Source organism: Limanda limanda, chromosome 11, assembly GCF_963576545.1.
Source record: "Limanda limanda chromosome 11, fLimLim1.1, whole genome shotgun sequence".
Lineage (NCBI taxonomy): Eukaryota > Metazoa > Chordata > Actinopteri > Pleuronectiformes > Pleuronectidae > Limanda > Limanda limanda.
The window spans coordinates 5,095,296-5,117,147 of record NC_083646.1 but is presented as its reverse complement, the minus strand read 5'-3'; the positions used below and the strand labels follow the sequence as shown (position 1 = coordinate 5,117,147).

Below are 21,852 nucleotides of genomic sequence, written 5' to 3'. Positions count from 1 at the left end.
AATAAAAGTTAAAAGAATGTATTATCTGAGATGGGCAATAAATTGAAATTGTGGATTTTGATTTTACAATTTTATCAAACTGCCTGGGAAACCAAAACCCCAAAATAGTTGCAAATCAATTAAATTATGAATCGATTTATCTATCTCTAATTCATTGATCAGTGCTGGAAAACCCATTTAAAAACATTTTCCTCTTGTTTTAAAGCGCAACAATGGTCAAAAATAACTTGTTAAGATGAACTTTGTTTCAGTGTCAATCATTAATTTATTAACAATTGTATTTATCATCTACACCCACCCTCCAAAAAAAAGAAAAACAAACCCTCTTCAATCACCTTTCTGCACCTAAAATAAGTAATAAATAACCACAGAGTTGTACAAACACACGATCATTATTATTTCAGTGGTAAATGTAAACAGCCGTCTCCACGGGAACGATGAGCGAACACAGGATATAAAGTGTGTAACTTTTTACTGCAACATCACAGTGATACGTCCCCGGATCCACACAAACGTCCTTTTCTCCTCAGAATGTCTCTCAAACCGACAGAAATATGAAAAATCTTCTAAAGTCAAATTGAAGCCAATGGAATTTTTCGTTTATAAAGGTGTAATAACACGCGCTGGATGTTCAGGGTGGATCTTATTATACGATACGGAACGAACAAGAGAGAGACGGCGTCGGAACGAATGGTTGGAGACCCTCAGGGGGCGTGAGGCCACTATAACGCTGCCATGGAAACAAGTTATAAAAAACGGCACCTGTCTTTTAATCATCGCCGCACTGTAACTTTTCTCTCCCCCCCCCCTGTTGAGGCAGATTGTGGGGTTCATAATTAGCCGGGGCAATCAGAGCGAGAGCCACGGTCGCCTGTGGATCAATTCCAGTCGGCGCAGGAGTGGAATCAATAGGTGGATGTATAAGAGCCGGCAATCCAATCTGCATTGCATTACGTGGAGCTGCTTCATGCACAGAACAACAACCGGGGCACTAACCAGGAAGTGCAGATCACAAGGAGGAATCTCAATAGATCCCTGTGTGAAGTCCAGGAGACTCGGACCCCGGGATCATGTCATCAATAGAAACTCCTGCAAACTGAGACTCTAAACGTTTCCAGTTGGAGATGTAGTGGTCTACAGCTACAATAAGGCACTTGTGTGTGTGTGTGTGTGTGTGTTGTGTGACGACAGCGTCCTTCAACCCAGAGCCTTGTTTCATATCCACGTTGAAAAATACACAGATTAGAACCCGACCGATTCAGTGCTCAAGCGATATGAGCCGATAAAAAGACGTAACAGTATGAAAACTCATTTTATAAAATATGTTTATAATTTGAAATCGAATTCTATATATTTGCAGTGTTTGTGAGGGGGTTTCAATTTATAGTTATTTATAATAAAGTTAAAAATATCAAGCCTCGGTTCCATTTCCTCCGTTTCCAAGACATCTTAGGAACAGTGGTTATTTCTTTAAATATACATATCGGCCACTGATCAATCGGTCGAGCTGTAAACAGACGATTTCAGACGTGTTTTCCTCCTCTGAAACACAAACTCAGTGTGACAGGAGAACATCAGGCTTCAGTAACTGTGACTGGGTCGTCAGCTTCTCAGTAAACACGTGAACAAATACTTCAGTTGTTAGAAAAAAACCGCTTCAGCACCCGACGTATCAAAAACTTTATCTCAGAACGATAAAACTATCGGTGTTAGAGAAGCACTACAGTGAACTGTTAGAATCATCTCTGACACACAAATCCAACGCACCCTCAGTGCCCCTTGCAGTCGTGCTTGGACGTGTGCGGGGGGGTGGCGCCACGGCACGGGTTCCACAGCAGCGGCGCGCTGAATAATCCGATGATGCCGAGGTTGAGGACGAGGCCGACGACCAGCACGCCGATGGTCCCCAGGAAGGAGGGCGTGGCTCCGTGGTCCGCTAGCCACGCCTTCCGCTGCGCCATGTCCGCCAACACGCCCTCCATCTGGAAGTGGGTCCCCACCACGGCACAGACGTGGAAGAGCTGGTGGCTGTGGCCTGAGGGAAGGAAGACAAAGCAAGATTCATATTTCACCTCACACACACACAAACTGCTGAAGGGACAAAACACCACATTTGAAATGATGATAAAGGGACTTTCTGATTAATTTCTCAATCAATAGTTTATAAAGTAATCAGCAACTTTATCGGTGATGAGAATAATTAATTAAAGTCTTTATCTCACCCTCAGGTAAAATTTATAAATAAATATTTTTTAACACTCAAAGTCAAATCTCAAATTTAAAGCCATTTTTAAAAAAAAAAATTCCTCAATATTGTACTTTGCGGACAACTGGAGTAGATTTGCGAAATAAATAAATTAAGATCACAAAGTACGACAGATTTATTAAAGCTTTAAGAGTCGGACCAACCCAAATAAAATCACCTAGAGATGAATCCTTCATATTTTAAAGTTTCTTGAAATGATTTATTCTTAAATTGTGATTCATCACTAATAATTATAGTTAACGTGATTTTAACTTAAATGCCTGTTTCAAAACTTTAAGTTAAAACAAAGATTTTTTAAGAGATTCTACATTTTCTAAACATTAAGTTAATGATTGTGAGGTTCTTTGTTATTCTTCAGCTCCTCCTGTGACTTTAAAAGCGAGTGAACCTCGTCCAGACATTTGTAGACCATGAAAACTTGTGTGAAACTCCACCCAAATAAATAATCGATGCAACAATCAAAAGACACAGGTAGAAAAGGTTTACGTGATATAGAAATTAAAAGGCTTGTTTGATGCACGGCTGCTGTTTTGTGTCGATTGTCCGGAGTCAACAGGGAAACGCTCAAGAACAAGAGACGGCAAATAGAAAAGTTACAGTCCAGTGAGGAGGAGAAAAACAGAACTGACATTATTCTTTTTCATATTTAAACTCATAAAAGTACACTTGTGGTCACAAATTGAACTGCAGCTCCTGGCGGGGGAAATCCTCGTTCTTATTTCCTCACAGTCTCGGTGATGAGGACGATGCGTTCAGTGTCATTTTGCCTCAGTTTTCTAAAGGAGCTTACCGATGAAGTCGAAGCGTCCCGGCGCCAGCCTCTCCGGGAGGTGGGCGGTGAACAGGAAGCAGGTGAGGAAGGCGAAGAGGAGGTGGTAACAGTGACTGGACAAGGCGCCGCTCGAGCTGCAGCTTCCCCCCCCACAGCACAGGAGGATCTACACACAGAGATTTTAGATGGAAACAGATCAACAGAGTTATCACACAGCTGTTCACAAGACAAATCCGGTTAGAACGTTTCTAACCTTGAGAACCAATAAGTAACTAAGAATTAACTAGTTGGAAAACTGAAATCAGTAAAACCATTGCTCTAATAAGCTCTGAACCTTTGTTGTAATGCCAACACATGAAACAATAAACCCTTTTAGAAAATACAGGAGTTCAAATTGGAAAACAGGTTTCAAACGTGCATCTGTTTAATATTTGAATAAGCAGTAGTAGACTCTCACCCTGTAAAACAAAGGGACAGTGTCAAATAGAAACGGGACGACGAACGCTCCTGTTCTGAGAACTTTACTCCTCTGAGGGAACTGAAGCTCCAGGAACCTGCACAGACAGAAAGAGGGCAAAAATAATTATCAATTTCTATTTTCTTCTAAATCTATACGTATACAAAGAGTTTCTCTGAGGAAACTCGTCCCTCCAAGAATTATTATCACTTCCATAATACACATTGGATCGAAAAGGCCTGAGAGTCGCCTTAAATTCAATCAAGCTGCAACAAAGTGCATGTACTTGTAGATATCAGTTCCCTAATTATGACTGATTCAATTCAAGATCCATGAATTATTCCCTGGAAAATGTTGTAAAAGGGTAAAATCTCAAAATGTTACAGAAAGAGTTTTTGCTTAATCCTGAAAACTATCAAACAAACACAGACGAAAACATAACGTGGTGAAACAGAAACACATTAAAGGAGAAAGAAGAGGTCGTGACCTTAGTATGTTATGATTTGGCTCCTTTAATTTGAAAATGTCCCTAACATCCACAAACCTTTTTTTAATTAACTGTCATGTATTCGTCAAGGACTTTGTAACCTTGTATATTCAAAGAGTATTATTTTTTAGTTTCTCGTTCTCCTTGTGTGTTAATAAGGTTTTTTGTGAATTCAAAACTTTGACAAAGTTAAAAACCCTGCTGTCAATGAAGCTTTTCTCCTCCTTCTTCACTGAAGCTCCTCAGACATAACAAGGTGCTGATGTTTTTGGAAACTCTTCTGAAACACACTGATCTCTCTGTGGAGTTTATTTAGGCAGATGAGTAAAGTAGAAATTCCAGAAACAAACTTCTGTTTGAGGTTATTTATTTATGCAAACGCTCGGGTCTGGTCGGCCTCAGCTCCTCAGACCTCACACGTTAGTTTTCCTGTGTCAGGCGGCAAGTTGTTATGTAACCGCTGTTGTTATGCAAACTACGCACAGCGAGGGACACGGAGCGAACACTGAGCTGCACAGAAGTGAAGACACTCGACAACAGAACAAATGATCTCTTATCAAGAGCCGGATCAACACCGATCCAAATGAACCTTCAGTTAAAGTCAGTGACGTTCTCCTGCCTCTGAATGTGGGTCAGTGGGTCTGTGTGAGACTGGAGGTATTTAGTTCGTCTGGGATTCAGCGCAGGGTTAAAGTGTCACATGTTGGTGTAAACGCTCTTTCACTGACTCTTTCCATCTTGGCAAGAACTCAAGTCTGAAGGAAGCTTGAAAACCTTTGTATTTTCCTGAAGGTTTTTCTGTCCTCAAGAACAAAACCCTTTGTCCTGACATCTACTTTAAATACTTTGAACCCGAGAGCCTCATCATACAAGGTGGTTAATGTTTAACGTAAATATGCATTTTAAAAACAGGTTATCAAGTTTAGGTTTAAAGGTAAAAAAGGTTATTTCAAATTAAATCCAGGACACAATACAGTTTGCAAAACCTAAAAGGGGTCTGAACACTCGCTGAATATTTATCTCATCTCCTAAAAGAGTAATATTTCTACAGAAATTACCGTATTACCTCGAATAGCAGGACAGACTCGTACAGAACAACGTGTTCCCAATGGCAATGGGGACAAAGTGCTGGTGGAGGAAGCTGTTCACCCAACAGTCAGGCATCACGTAGTACCCGTAGCTTATAGCACAGCCTGAAAACAAACACACAACAATATGAAAGTGTTAAATTGGATCGATCCGTCTTGACTTGAAGTTTAACGAAGGTTTTTTTGTATTTCCCTTCATCTCCGGTACAGGTTTTCCTTATTTTTGTCTAGATTAACACATTAGTACATGTTTGTTTAAATGGGTTTTTATATAAGTAGTTATTGTGTGTACATATATTTTGTAACCATTATTGTTTAAGGTGCAAAAAAAATATATAGTTTAAAAACTAATGAAACCAGGTGAATCTTTATTTTTGAAGTCATTTCATATGTTGTGGAGTTAACAGGAAAGTGTGAATAAGTTTATTTAAACTGATTAATTTGAGTTGATTTAATTCCACAACCTGTAGATATTTATTCTACTATCAGTGTTGTTTCTGACTCAACCACTAGGGGTCACTAAAGTAGGAAAGGTCGAAATTCTACACATTATGGCTTTTAAAGTTTTTAGCCTTTAAAATAGTTTAATAAAATTGGTGTCAGATAAACTGCTCAGGTGAAAACTGCACTGGAACAAACAGAAAGTAAATAAATAAATAAAATAAAAAACTATACATGCTAGCTGCAGGACTGTGTGTTTAATTCCCTATTTTCTCCTACTCTGCTGCAGCTCAAATCTGAACAAACATTTAAAAACATTATAAACCAGACAAATATTGTGTGTGGGGATCATAAACATTCAAATCATGACAAATGTACCATAACCTGAAATGCAACTGTGAATTAATACAGCGATGCATTGTGTGTTTAAGATAAAAAAAAGGTCATCTGCCTGCACTTCAAAGTGGACGGGCAGCAAAAGCAGCTGCTGCAAGAAAAAAACAAGTTTTTCCAAGGAACACTTGTGCAACAAGTTCTGAGTTCCTGTAAAATGTGTGTTTTTTGTTTATTCTCTTTAAGAAGTTTCTGACAGGGAAATATAACTCACAGGAGAAATGGTTGTGAGGCCAAACAAACATTTTCTGGGGCGCAGATAAGCTGCAAAACAAATAATTTCTCAAGAAGATATGGAAATCAGACATCCAGCAGCAGAGACAGAAGTCAAATACACACAACAATACGGTGTGTGTCATTTGTCACGCAAACAAAAACAATGACAGGTCAGTGTCCTTGGAAAGGAGGATTTCTACAATCAGCCTCATGTGAAACCACATTCCATCTTATTTAAACCGGTTTATTCTGCATTTCAGAGGTGATTTTACTTCTGGTTCCAATTTTAGATCACAAATTAGAAATGGGAAAATAATTCAGAAAACAAGTTAATTTATGTTTACACTTGATACAAGTTCATCTTCTTAAAGTTGAATTTATTTGGTTGTATTATCTCTTTTAATTGATGGTTATTTATGATAAAGTTTATGCTTAAACTGTAAAGTATCAAGCCTCAATTACAGGTCTTTACCAAAAGGGTTTGATAACCACATCTTAGGAATCACTGCTGATAAGTTGCGTATCATATAAATAAAGTTTTTCACCCAGACTTCCATTTTTTCCTAACTTTTAACATGTCTGTGTTGCTCTGCCTTGCTCAAGGGCGACTGGACAGCAGCAGCAGCTCTCTTTCACCGCTCAGGGTTCAGGATGCATCCGGTTCCCTGCAGCTGTGCAGAGAACCAACTTCCCTGTCTCAGGTCTTACCGAGGCTGTAGAGGCTGAGCGCTCCGTAGTCGAAGAAGTAGCAGATGTGGCGGGACTCCGGGGACATGGTGCTGAAGGTGTGGGCGCAGCTGGAGGTGAAGGGGTAAATGCAGATGAGCACCATGTACACCAGCAGGGGCCAGGTGTAGCTGTCGGTCAGGAAGTTCAGAGTGGAGCAGAGGACGCAGAAACGCCACAGGAAATACCTGCCACACAAACACAGCTTGGTCTTTTTCCTTGGTAGTAAAGCGTCTCCGTGACAACGTCCGTCCCCCCGCGGGTCCTGTTGTGCTTGGACGTTTCTCACATCCTGGACTTGGTCTCATGTTTGTTTTCATTCGGGCTTATCTCATTTTCGGAGGAATCCTGCCTCGACTTTTCCCACCTATCTGAAAATCTCAGAAATACGTTTTATCCAGCAGTTGATTTATTTTAAGTTTAAGGGATTACATCACAGATACTAAACACAGATCCTCAAATATCTCCTTTGGGGTTTTTACAGCCCGGAAAGAAAACACCTAACTTCATTTCACTGCTTGTTTTTGTGTTTAATACCAGATTTGTATTTTCTGGTCTCAGTTATAACCTATTCTTTGATAAAAATTACCAAATTTTCTGCTCATTAAGTGAGAACCAACAGTATTTGGATGTCTCCTATGTATGTATATGCACACCTATGTTTTTAAAATGCTATTTTAATTAAAATTTATAGTGGAACCAAGTTGTACTTGTGATGTTACGTAGTTTGTAAACATAAAAACACGTTAAATTCTCACGAGACAGTGAATAATGTGACTGGTTGTGAGTTACCGAACATTTTAAAGGTCAATTATTGTATAGATTTCCATGTCATGATAGAAATATTAGCGACCTGGGACTTAGGTTTTATATATTTATAAAGCACTGGAACATTTTCTTTTTGGCGCATTTTAGAACCGAGTGATTTAAATCTGCATTTGCTGGTTGAATATTGAGGCTACAATCTGTTAATATGATTGGCCGGGACATGTGTCAATCAAATAACAGACAGTCAATCAGAAAGAGACCAACACAAACACCGTGTGCAGGCTCGAGCTTTAGAGAGAAGCATGAGGGAGCAGATGTGAAACTATGTTGAGATGTTTCTTCTTACAAACAGCAAAACTTTGAACTTATCAAAACCTCTAATAAAACACTGAACACGTGTTCACATGGAAGGTTAATGAGGATTCCGTACGCACCATGTTGGGAGGAAGTGGGTCCAGATGTTGATGGTCTCGTTGTTCATCTGGAAGCTGCTGAGGACACAGTCCAGGGCCGAGCTGCGGGGGTGCCGGTACCCGGAGATGATGCTGTCCTCCCTGAACACCTGAGGACCGACGGGAGCAGAAAGAGGAGGAACTCTATTAATCCTCCAGGAGAGAATTCAGTCCTGCTCCCAAATTCTGAAGTTATACAAATACAACATGTACGACCAGATGATGCAAAGTGCCTGGAGGTAGAACTCTACCTTTGTTATTTATGACCTTATGAACTCTTGTTGTTGTGAATAGGGTTGCTAAGGGGCGGAAAGTTTCCGGTAAATTTCCGGAAACTTTACATGGGAAGTTTAGCTCGGGAATTTTGAAAAAGAAATAAATATGAGCAATAAAAACATCATTCAAAACTCTACTTTAAAGATGTATGGAACGTTGAGTTTCAACCCTCCACTGTGCATTCTTCCATCACATGCACAGATAATTCCCAGCATCCTTCACTCTACAGCAGGGCTATTGAGGCCTGCTGTAGAGTGAAGGACTAGTCAGGTAAGTTTCGATGATATTACTGGGGAAAATATATTAGCATGCTGATTGAGGATTGTTCATCTGTTCATCTAGCCTATTTCCATTCATTTATCCATCAATTGTAAAATATGTTTACAGACTATTCCAACTGTTTGGCTAACTATTTATATCTCTGGCATTGCATTAGTGTTTTTTTACAAACTTTTTTCTCATCTTATTCTACAGAACAATGCCACGTGCACTCTCTCATGTGTGGAGACATTTCACCCCATCCAATGTAGAAGGAAAGGCTGTGTACATTTGCAAATACTGTGCAAAGACCTATGTTAAGAATGACACAACGATGCAGAAGCATATAGTCAAGTGCCCAAAGTTTCCTCAGGGCTCAAATCAGCCTATGACACAACAAAATGTTTATATTTATGTCTGTATATGACAAGGTAAATACAGTTTGTATAAATTACCCACAACATTTCCAGTTTTTTCCTGTTAATTCCCGTATATTCCCGTTAATTCCCATGGAAAGTTTCCAACTTTGAATATTCCCGGAATTTTGCAACCCTAGTTGTGAATATCACAAACTATTTAAAATGTGATTATGCTGTGCTTAAAGATACTTAATAAACTTTGTGGGGATTTTGTTCGGTTCATAGTGTTGAGTTGAGTTCCTTCTTTACAGTGGGGATCTGGTGGATGTTGAAGAGCTGCGGGAGTTTGATGCTGAGCAGGTCCGTGGGGAGTCGGATCGCCCCCCTCCCTCTCTGACACACCTCCTGGAGCCTGGCCCGGCCCCCCCGGCACAGCACCAGCCACACGGGGTAGTCAAACACCGGGACCCGGGCGCCTAGTCCGGGACTGTCGGGGTCCCATCGCAGGCCACGCCCCCAGCCCTGGCTCCACCCACCTCCGACGCCAGCACCGGCCCCGATCCCCCGCCACACTGGAAACACTGCAAGGACACAGAGGAAAGATTCAAAGAGCATGCAGAAGAAACCATTTCCTATGAGACACAAGGGTGGTCCATAGACTGTAAAGATGGATGACATGATGGCTCCCCTAACGTAAAGCTAAAGCGTCTCAGTCATTGGCTGCAAAAGGTCAGAAATCCAACCTCCTCCATGTTAATAGACGGGACATGGACCAAACTAAAAAGTCAACGTTTTCCAAAGTTCAAGTATTTGCTAGTGTGCAGACTCTGACTCCAAGGGCACAAGATGGCAGCTTTCAAGGGGTCAATCAATGCGGAGGACCTATAATTTCTGTTGTATCATTTAGAGCAAACACACACTAAGAACACAACAAGGTGTTAAACCAGAAACAGTCTGTGGGCCACACACACACACACACACACAAACACACACACAGAAGTACACAGGCCTGCTGAGAGTTTGCTGTGGTCTTAAAAACACACATAACAAGCAAAGCATCTCCCACAGGGAAGTTCAGACACCGACAGGAGACACAGCCGATCCGGTCTACTGTCTGTGTCCGGAGTAACTTTATTCAGCTGTTTGTTGAGGAGCCACGTTCACTGGACTCAGACTGTACAAGACACACACAGCTCAGAATAAGGAGGAGGGAGACAAGTGGCTGAGGAAGCACTGGATCTTAAACAACCTTTAGTTGTGAACTAGTTTTTGGTTTTTGACACAATGGAGTCGTCTGCAAATCCGATCTCTGGACAATGTGTTCAACTTTACACTCCTCTCATCCTATCCACCGTGGGCCTTTGTACTTGTATTAAGTACTTAATATGTTGTGTACTTAATATGTTGTGTACTTAATATGTTGTGTACTTAATATGTTGCATACGTTATATGTTGTGTACTCATATATCCTGTTTACTTGTATGTTTACAAAGGGAATCAGAGCGAAGCGACATTTCAATCCAGGTCCTGTAAGAAGCAGAATTGATAATGAAGTTGACTTTGAGATGATGCTGATGATCACAGGACGACATTTTAGATCAGCATTAAAAAGATAACAATGCTTCATCATCCCACAACAGAAATTTGCTGTAACAAAAATATGAAGCATCAATAAAAACATTTATTGAACAAGTAAACATTAGGAAGAATCGGTGAAATATAAAAAATATAATTAATATATATATGTGTGAAGTCTTTGTTGACTGGAGCTGACACTGAGAACAATCTCCTATTGAGACGTCTCCAGACATCAGAGTGAAGACAGACGGACATTGTCCCGCTGACAGAGATCGAGAACGATAACAACGTGTTTGTGTGACACCACATTACAGCAGCAGTCATTCTCCAGCCTGCAGAAGGGAAACATCATCAGAAAGAAATATGTACTTCACCACAAGATGTTTAAACTTCACAAACTGGACGTGCACAATATTACTCATCATGTTTTGTCTTCTCCAGTCGAGCAAGGACCAGGATGTTGTTGGTGTATTTGGTTGAAATCAATTACTTCAACAAAAACAAAATGTCCTTAATAACAAAAACTTGAGATTTACGATTGTGTGACTCCTTATTCACATTTTGTTTTTATTGAGTATGTTCCAGACTCGCTGTGACTTCTCGGGCCAAACTGTCTCAAAGTAGTAAATGATGCAACAGTAAGAGCAGGAGAGAAGTTGGTGATGCAACAGGAAATCCTCCGCAGACCAGACCGTCTCGTTTCAGTTCGTCCTCTGCAGCCCGGTCTGTCTTCACAGTCCTGACGCCGGCCACACACCGGACGCGTTAGCGTCGCGTTGGCGTCGCGTAAGCGTCGCGTGAGCGTCGCGTAAACGCTAGGCTGTCACACCGGACGCGTAAGCGTCGCGTAAGCGTCGCGTAGATCCCTAGCACGCTGGGGCCAGGCTGCACACCGGACACGCTGAACTCCGCGGCGGTCATCCTGCGATTCCTCCCCGTGATCACACATACAGCTGATATTTGTTATTAACTGAAACGGTGTCCCAGCATTTGTCCTTTTTAATGTTGTCTTTAAACAACACGGCCGAGGATCGTACAGCTCACTGTACTACTTCTCCACTTCAATTATTAATTTAATGTCATCCATCTTCAAGAACTTCTCCGCTGTTTGCTCAGTTCAATGTCGGGTGTCGAGGGTAAATTACGTATTCTCCACTCAAGCCTATGTGGAGACTACGTAGACACACACACACACACACACACACACACACACACCCTCTCTCTTTCTATCTTTATGACTGCTTGTGTGTCTGTATGGAGGGGCAGAGGGGGACATTTAATAATGTGATTGGTAAAATTGGTAAAATTAAAACTCCAGGACAACAGAAGGGGAATACAAACTATGGGATGCATATTTTATCATTTATATAATATAAAATATGTCCCCAATATCGTTTAAAATCATTTTTCACTGTGTTTCCCGGAGCGCTACGCTCGCGTCAAGCGCAAAAAATAGACTCGACGCCGAAACGATCGCTGCACGACGCGAGGCACTTTTGGTGCAGCGCTGCACTTCAGCGTCCGGTGTGGCCGGCACAAGGGATTAACGTGGGAGTGGATGGGAGCCAGCTGTTATTTAAGGCATGACGGTGCGCCTACGCGACGCTAACGCGACGCTTACGCGTCCGGTGTGTGGCCGGCCTGAGGATGTGGACATCGTCTCAAACCAGCTCATCCTTCTGAATTAAAAACTCATTCACGACATTGTATCCAGCTTAAAAATGTAATTTGTAAATGTTGTGGATTCCTGAGGAGGTCAAATAAAAAAAAAACTTCACTGACAAGAGTAAAAGACTAAATCAGACACTAGGATATTGAATAAATAGATCCATAAGATGTTAACAAGACAAATGTGTCATTAGACCCTGACAGTTTGTGTATTTTCATGGATCTCTCTCTCTCTCTCTCTCTCTCTCTCTCTCTCTCTCTCTCTCTCTCTCTCTCTCTCTCTCTCTCTCTCTCTCTCTCTCTCTCTCTCTCTCTCTCTCTCTCTCTCTCTCTCTCTCTCTCTCTCTCTCTCTCTCTCTCTCTCTCTCTCTCTCTCTCTCTCTCTCTCTCTCTCTCTCTCTCTCTCTCTCTCTCTCTCTCTCTCTCTCTCTCTCTCTCTCTCTCTCTCTCTCTCTCTCTCTCTCTCTCTCTCTCTCTCTCTCTCTCTCTCTCTCTCTCTCTCTCTCTCTCTCTCTCTCTCTCTCTCTCTCTCTCTCTCTCTCTCTCTGACTGGATAAATCATTTCCGGCCGTCCCCCCTCGTCACATCAGCTCAGACCTTTAGGGGGGGGGGGCTCCTCTCTGCAGCCGAGCAGGAACAACGAGCGGAGACCACCGCTCGCTGCGGCCCAGCTGCAGGCCCCGGCCGGCTCACTGTGACAGAGTGAGCTTTGTGCAGACTGAGGCCTCCAGAGCACAGGGGCCAGGGGATGACACCGCACTGGATGGAAATGAGACGCCTCACTCTCTTACAAACACACACACACACAAACACACACTAACACACAAACTCTCTCTCTCTATGACTCACACACACAGCTGAACCACGGAGAACATGCACACGCTGTCAGTGCACGAACATACTTGCACACTGGTACAAATCCTGCTTTCACCACGACGGGAAAACAAAGGCCACAGTGCACACAGGAAAAGATTGTGCCGGTGACAATAGAAAAGGGGAAAAGCCACAGGGTTCACTGCAATGGGAAAAAAAGCTGATGTGAATTCGTAATAATTTGCATCATGTGGTGTCAGCGACGTGAATAGTCAATTTGAGATGTGCTTCTTGCAAGCTGGGAACTGTGACTGATTTAAATGTTACCTCTATGCATGCAAATATATATTATTTATGTATAGATACAGAGCGATAGAGAGCACACAGCCTCTCCTCCTCAGCAGCGACATAAAGAGACGTCTGTGCACTTCAGCTCCACGGAGCCTGGTGACCCAGAGGAAGTGTGTCAGAGTCCTGTCACGCTGTCCGACTACATGAGCAACAATCGTGTGACAAAGACGCGGTGCATGCACGCTACACATTTTGGATGAACCCCCCATTTCACTTCAAAAACACACACAAGCAGAAGTGGTTGCGGCCTGAGAGCACGACAACGGTGACGTCAACTTCAAAAACAGGATTTAACTCAAGAGTCAGCGGCTCAGGACGAGAGGAAAGCCTCAGCTCACCAGGCTGAACACATCTTCACAGCTCAGATCCAGAAAACACAAGTGAATCCGTGGAAAGACGCTCGAGTCAGACAACCTGCACCAGACTCAACCCAAGGTCACAAGACCAAACCCCACAGTGCAGAATATGAGATTGGGAATTTTCAAAATAAGTTGCCACTGATCCTCGATGATCCCGTGAACCTGCACAAACCAAAAGACACTCTCCGCTTTTCACCACAACCGTCTTTCCAAGTTCATCTTTCTCGCTTAATGGAAAAGTTTGAGTTTGGGCCTCTCTCACACAAACACACACACACACACACACACAGACACACACACATACACACAAACACACACACACTGTAGCTGCCTGATGAAAACATGCAAGACCAGTTTGAAAATCAAATTAAAACTTCCCTCTATGAAAGTGGTTAATCCAATCAAGTGCATCCTCGCTCCGAAAAGAACATGCACCATTAGAAGACGCCTGTTTTTCCCGGAGATATTTAAACATTTAAATGAAGCTGCTCCTCCCGTCTTGGCTCAGAACGCCTGAGTCAGGTGCTGGTGACTAAAGAGCTGTTTGCTCGCTGTAATTTCTTTGCAAAAAATATTCTGAGCACACTTTATCTGTTTTAACACAGATAACAGACACGTGGGTTCTTGACTTTGTGCGATGGGCCTGGTTTTAAAAGCAGCTGGAAACATCCATCAACTGAAAATATTTGTGTGATCTTCACTCAGTCACGGTTCAACACAGAAAGAAAACAGACAGGAATGGCATCTTGTGGTTTTCTCCAGTTTATGAACAGATCTTCCCACCATTTTCTTCAAAACACCAAAATGGGAAATATCTTTCATGGGAATATTGTTTTATTAGAAACTCTTCAGGTGCATGCAAGCTGCTCTGGAATCTGACTTTACCTTTACACACCAGCAGATTCCTGCTCAGACCAAAGACTTTACACCGAGAGTACGTCACGATAATAAAACTCTGTCGTCTCTTTTATGATCTACGAGGAAAATTTTTTTTAGAAAATCTTCAGCTGAGAGAAATTTGCAGCACCATGTTTTAATATCATCTTGTTTTCCAGCCTCTGTGCTAAGACGTGTTAGCTGAGTGGAGGCTGTAGCTTGGTAATTAGCTCACGGACATAAGAACAAACAAGAAAAAGCTAATTAGTACATTTCAGCAAACTTTTTTACTTTAATCTGAAGATCAACACTAGTTATTACTTTCAGATCACAACACAGAAACTACAGAGTGCTGCTCATTTGTCAAAAGGTAAAATACTCAGGAATCAAGATGAGAAATTACATGGTATTTTATCCGACTGCTCGTTATGACCACAAACCGCCAGTTACCTGTAAATCTCTCAATTCTGGATTTACTCAAGAGACACTTCCTTCCTCTTTTATTAACTTTTTTGGGTTCTTCTCCTAACCTCTGAACTTCTTGACCCTCTCTTGCAATGTCGCCATGTGACCTTTCTCAATGGACGTCTTTATGGGCCCGAGGCTGACAATAGGAAAGCTGTGCACGGAGCACGTTGCCCACACGGACCCACAGACGTGCCCTGTGCTGCAGAACATGCCGGACACGCCTCATTCTTCAGAACATTCCTGTCCTGCTCAAACGTTCTCGGGAGAGGACGACACCGAAAACACACGAGCGGTCAGTTCACACTGGTGGTTGATGCACCGAGAAAAACTCAGTCACATCCGTGTGAATTTAAGATTCTTTGTGAATTATTCTTTATGGTTAATCATCTCCATTCAGTTCCATCTCCTTAATCTGGGAGGGGTTTCCCACAAGTTTGTCTTTCTCTACCACGTCGAGACTGAACAAGCCCAGACAAGTTAAATCCACCTGCTTTGGACTCAGAGCAACAAACAGGGTCGGTCTTTCACGTTAGGAAAACAAAGGTATTCCTCGAAGCTTCAATTGTCTCTGGTTCCACTGAGACTCATTTCTGCACGTCCATGAACATCAGGACTGGAAAGTGAGTCCGCTCCTGTCGTGTCCTGACAGTTAATTCAAATGTCTGATTCAAAAACATGAATTAACATAAAAAGCTCTTTTCATCACCGATATGTTGATGTGTCATTTCATTTATTTATGTATTTCATTAGTTATTTTATTCATTAGTTACTTTCTTTTATGGTTCGATGTTTGGCAACTTTCAATCAACATTAAATCTAATTGCTGAACCATTATGATTAGATTAATCTCAAGTCATTGTATCAAGTAAAAACAAAGATTCTCCAGCTGCAGCATCTGAAATTTCAGGATTTTAGGAATGTCATGACTCTTTTATGTCATCATGACTAATTATTGCCCAACATTACCAGTTAATTGATCAGTTAATCATTATAGAAAATAGAGAACAATACCTGCTTTGTCCAAAAATTACTATGAGGATTATTACTATAAAAGGATTTGTTTGTATTCAGACTCAATTTGTTTGAATAATCAATATAAATTGTTACACATCGACTTTTCCGTCGGTCAACTAATAGTTTTGTATGTTTACTCTGCTTTATGTAAAGTGAACAACTCCAGGTTTTGAACTTTGAACTTCTTCTAATTAACTTCTGTTCAAACCTTTCTCACCATTTTCGGAAGTTTGAATTGATTTGTATTACTTTTATTTGACAAATGAATCCTTATAATAAAAATAATCCTTGCATTTGCATCTTCACTCTCCCATCACAACACAGTATCTGATTGTGTGACACTTCTGCACACAGCAACAAAAACCTAAACCCTGTCCAGTCTTGTTCTAGAACTTCCTTCCTTTTGCTTCCAGTCTGAGGTCACTCTGGAATGTTTTTGACAAAAAGGTGTTCCTCCATGGTCCCCCCCCCCCCCCCCCGCCCCCACCCCCTTCCTAGAAGTGTGTGTACATTTCACAGGAGAGAAGCTGCTCAGGATTATGTAACACAGCCCCTATGGGTTGTTACACATCACACTGTAGTTACGCAAGAACAAAGAGCCACTGTCACTTCACCTGAGACGTCTCCAGCGTCAACTGCAATTTGGAAATGTCTTGTTTCTATTATTCATCCAAGAAGAAGAGCTGAAGATGTTGTGAGTTTCTTTGGATTGTGTGCGACTTTCGGCACATTTCAACAAATAGAAGGGAAACACAATGTCAAATAGAAACTAGTCATCGTGTAAACATGAGAGAAAAAGCCTGGACTGGCTGGGTGGGGCTGTGCAGACCCCAACCCCCGACCCCCCGACATGTTCTGTTTGTTATCCTGACTGCAGAACTCATCGGCTTCTCCTGCTCAGGACTCATCTTTCAAATCTCCTGCCAGGCAGAGAAATCTAATTATGACATGATGCATGAGAGAAGTCTGAAAAAGGGCTGATATGGCAAAACGATGCATTTCGGACGATATCGAAGATTATAAAGATTAATTTAATCCATTTTTCCAATATAGAACTGACAACTTGTTGACCTTTGCAGCCTGTTACTTTGAGTTTACCTCCACAATTAATAAACACGCCCCGTGTATGTGTGTGTTTTTCTAAGCTGCAGGCCGAAGATCTCTTTTGGAAAAAATTGCAAATTTCAAGATTAAAACTGGACATTGGAGTTAAAGCTCTTGTTCTTGTCAAACAAACAGTCAGTGGTTTTAATTGACACGTTTTTAAAAAAGCCAATTAAAACCCTTAATTAACACTTAAAAGTTACCTCCATGATTAAATCGGTTATGAAGATACTGAATACCTCAATTTCTTATTTTTCTGTCTTTCTTTCTATCATCCATCTCTGTAGATGTTTGCAGACTCCTTACACACACACACACACACACACACACACACACACACACACACACACACACACACACACACACACACACACACACACACACACACACACACACACACACACACACACACACACACACACACACACACACACACACACACACACACACACACACACACACACACACACACACACACACACACACACACACACACACACACACCCTCCTACATGTGAGCTGAAGTAAAAAGGGTTTTAGATCCGTGCAAACATCCAGATCTGGAGAAGTAGAAGCAGAATCCATGGAGACGTCTCCAGAGCAACAGCTCAGGGAAAAGCCCGCTGGTCACATGTTGTTCATTCTCACAATGCCTCGATCCTTCACGTCTTTCTATTCCCCACGTGTGTGTGTGTGTGTGTGTGTGTGTGTGTGTGTGTGTGTGTGTGTGTGTGTGTGTGTGTGTGTGTGTGTGTGTGTGTGTGTGTGTGTGTGTGTGTGTGTGTGTGTGTTTCCTCCTGTGAGAGAACAAAGTGTGCAGGAATCCAACGAGAACACAAACTTCACAGATGCAGAGACAGAGAAAGAGAGAGAAAGAGGCGACGACTCAAAGCTGCAAAACTACAACCAAAGCAGCGATGGGAAGAAAAAAAAATGCATCTCCCAAAAATATATTTTTTCCGCCTTTTTCCGTGAATCCCGCGAAAATCCTGAAAGAGCCGAACTCACCTCGACCCTCCGGCATGCGGAGGTTTCACGGTTCCTCCTCTTGTGTCTGCGGTAAAACGACTTTAGCGTGAGAGTGTGGTCCTGTTGTGTTGCTGCTGCTGCTGCTCCCTGACTGTGCGTGTCCGTGTGTGTGTGTGTGTCTGTGTGTGTCTGCCTCCTTTTCTCTTGTCCCTTGCGAGCCAGTAGGAAGCGCAGTTCGTGCTCACGTGGATCTGAGGCGCAACAACAACATGAGCCATGTGTAGCTGCTGGACACGTGACCGAGATCGGTTATTCGACGAATCGAACCGACGCTTTAGTCAAGACCGGTTTTTATTTTATTTGTTATTATTTCATTATTTTATTTATTATTATTTCATTATTTTATGTATTATTATTTCATTATTTTATTTATTATTATTTCATTATTTTATTTATTATTTATTTATTTTAAATATATATAATTCCATTGGTTTAATGTACAAACAACCAGATGTGCCATTTTTCTCTTTTGGGCTTTTATATGTATTTTACTGTTAGTCTCGATATGTTAAGATGTTTCATCATTGATGGATTTGGAGGCTTTTTAGCTGTGAGATGAATGATGTCATTTAAAAGTAGCTCAACTGACTTAAAATACACAAAATGATCATGACCAGATCTAAAAAAAACAAAAAGAGAAACAAAATGACGACAAATATGCACAAACCCAATCACAAGGGGCACAAATTATAACATAAGATAACAAAAAATAGGAAAACGTTGCACAATATGTTACAACTATTCCCAACTATCTCCATCCCATCCGATGACCTAGCTGACCCACAAATGATACAACACGAGCCATGTGTAGCTGCTGGACACGGGACCCAGATCGGTTATTTGACGAATCGAACCGAAGCTTTAATCAAGACCGGTTTTTATTTTAATTTCTATTTATTTTAATATATATAATTTCATTGTTTTGATATACAAATAACCAGATGTGCCAGTTTTTCTCTTTTGGGCTTTTGTATGTATTTTACTATGAGTCTCCAGATGTTAAGATGTTTCATCATTGATGGATTTGGAGGCTTTTTCACTGTGAGATGAATGATGTCAATGAAAAGTAGCTCAACTGAAATAAAATACACAACATGATCATGACCAGATCTAAACAAACCAAAAAGAGAAACCAAATAACGACAAATATGCAAGAAGCCAATCACAAGGGGCACAAATTATAACAAAAGATAAAAAAAAATAGGAAAAATTACACAATATGTTACAACTATTACCGACAGAACATCTCCATCCTGCCGATGACCTCGCTGACCCACAAATGATGACAGCAAAACCGACAAAGCTGACACAAGCGTCCCCATGGTAACCGGAAGCACCGACGCCTTTGCAACTCCTTCAGTCACAGGAGTTTGTGGCGGAGGAGGCTTCACATGGACCTGTGGGGACGCTGCTTTGTCCAACCAGAGAGAGGACATCCTGTTTCCATGTCAACACAACTTTCCATAAAAATCACATCTCTGCACACGACCTTGTTTGTTGTCATGCAAACTCTGAGCAGTCTCGCACAAAAGGTATTTTTACTACGACTTCCTGGAGGTTCAGAGACCTCCACGGCCCTGTTCTGCTTCCGGAGACGTTTCCACACTTTGTTTACATGATCTTCATTAACTGTATAAGTATAAAAACTGCACAATTCCAACTGGAACTGGGAGTCACTGCTTGTGAGTCAATGTTGTTGTTAAAGCAAGTCACTGCTTTTGAATGGCACGTTTCTAGGAAGCAAATTAAAACACTTCATTGATTATCTTCCAGATTAAATCCAGTATTTTCATGTTATAGTTGCTTATTGTGGAGCCAGATTTACATCAACCACTGCATCTATTTCACTGCATCGTATTTTATAAGTTAATTACATGGTTTGAAGGTAAAATGTCAAAACTGTTATAGTGATTATAACTGTAAGCAAATCTGAGAAGTATAAGGAAAACAGAGAGAAGTACTTGAGCACTGTTACTGTGGACGACTTAAACACAAACAGCAAGAGAGAGAATATTAAGAGAAAGAGTTTCGAAAGATTTGAAAACTAGGAAAGGATTAAAATAGATAAAGTATTCATCTTATTTTGAATCTTTTAAGTGGACACAACATCATGAACACAGCGTTTGTTCAATCCACTGTTTTATGGACGTGTTTGTGATTATTCTCTGAAGTGAGGAAACATGAATGTAATGTTCCTGAGTATTCCTCAGCACACTCAGTTCCCATAAGTGGGAGTGACTTATTGAGTAAAAGCTCTGAGGGTCTCTGTAAGAGGAAGAGGAGCGGGTTTGCTGAAACCTTCAGTTCTTAGAAAGAGAAACAGTCGTTGTAATAGTGACGAGAAGCTGCTGCTGAGGAACAGGACTCAGAAACACGCGCTGACCTTCCGGCTTCACGTGTCCGATCAGATCAACGCAAACCATGAATCAAGCAAATCCAGAGAGTTCTTTCATCCTCTGGGAATAAAACAAATCTTCCATTCTTACTTCCCAGTCTCCCTGTTCCACCAAACAACCCCCCCTTCGCCCCTGGCCTCCTCCTTTCTTCCTCTGCCTCTGCACATTCCTGCTGTAACCGAATAAAAACACTGCTGGATCCTCCAGTGTTGAAACCCCAGCCCGAGGGCCCAGACTCTCCTCTCTCCTCCCCTGGACGTGGCTGGAAGCTTGTGTTTCCCCACGGAGAGACGAGGCCGGGAGGACAGGAGCTGAGGCATCACCAGCATGAGAGCAAACATGGGTGGGTCAACATTTGTAGATGGGTTTCTATGCAAGAGAAGGACATGTGACGTGTAAGTACTCCCCCCCAAAAGAAGGCAGCTACTTACGCATAAACTCCAAGCAGGCGAGACACTTCCCCACAGCCAGCACAGACCCCTGCATGGACATTTCTCACACAGACCACAGGCACTTTTTCTTTTGAAACTACAGAACTAACTAGTGGGTTAAGTTTGAACCTCTCATCCTGTCCCAGCACCCCCGTCCGTCCACTGCCTGGTCCCTGCAGCCCCTCAGCTTCACGGGCTCCCAGGAAGAGGCTGGTCTTCTTGGGTCACTGAGGTTTTTCCCAACCCCCCTGTTACCCGGCAGGAAAAAAAAACAAAACTGGGCCAGCACAAGTGGCAACCATCCACTGCTGGGGTGGCACTGACCCTGCTGCCAGGGGATTGGTCATTCTGTGCACTCGGCTAGTGGTGGGCACGTGGCCATGGGGACACAAGAGATGGAGGGGGGGAAGGAGAGAGAGAAAGAATGGCACATGGAGACCTAGTTTTATAGAAGAGGCAGAGACGGGTGTCGGGACAAAGGTGTGGAGGTGAGAGGGTTTATGAGAAGTTCACGGTGAGGATTTGAGATTCAGGATTAGTGTTTGGAGCTGCAGCTGAATGTGTTGTAATCGATTAATCTTCCAGGAAATAGTGAAATTCACCGCCCCAGTTTTTTCCAATAGGACACATTTCAACAGTCCTGGAGACCTGGAGTCCCAGAGATGCTGAGGTTTGCATCATGTAAAACACAGAAAAGGTGCAAATATCGACTTATATAAGTACTGGGGTACGGATTTTCTTTCATTATATAATATCACATTGTTTATTGTTATTTTCTAATTAGTCATTTGCTGTTGTATTGCACC

The 21,852-nt window shown here is 41.9% G+C and overlaps 1 protein-coding gene across 1 annotated transcript; it reads right to left on the bottom strand.

The window, feature by feature from the left end:
* Positions 1-1,769: 1,769 nt before the first annotated feature.
* Positions 1,770-21,107, bottom strand: paqr6 (progestin and adipoQ receptor family member VI). Its single transcript, XM_061080937.1, is given in 10 exon segments — positions 1,770-2,035; positions 3,057-3,204; positions 3,496-3,592; positions 5,049-5,175; positions 6,829-7,034; positions 8,049-8,176; positions 9,269-9,540; positions 18,199-18,396; positions 18,399-18,446; positions 21,047-21,107. Coding segments are annotated over 10 exon segments (1,551 nt in total).
* Positions 21,108-21,852: the final 745 nt, after the last annotated feature.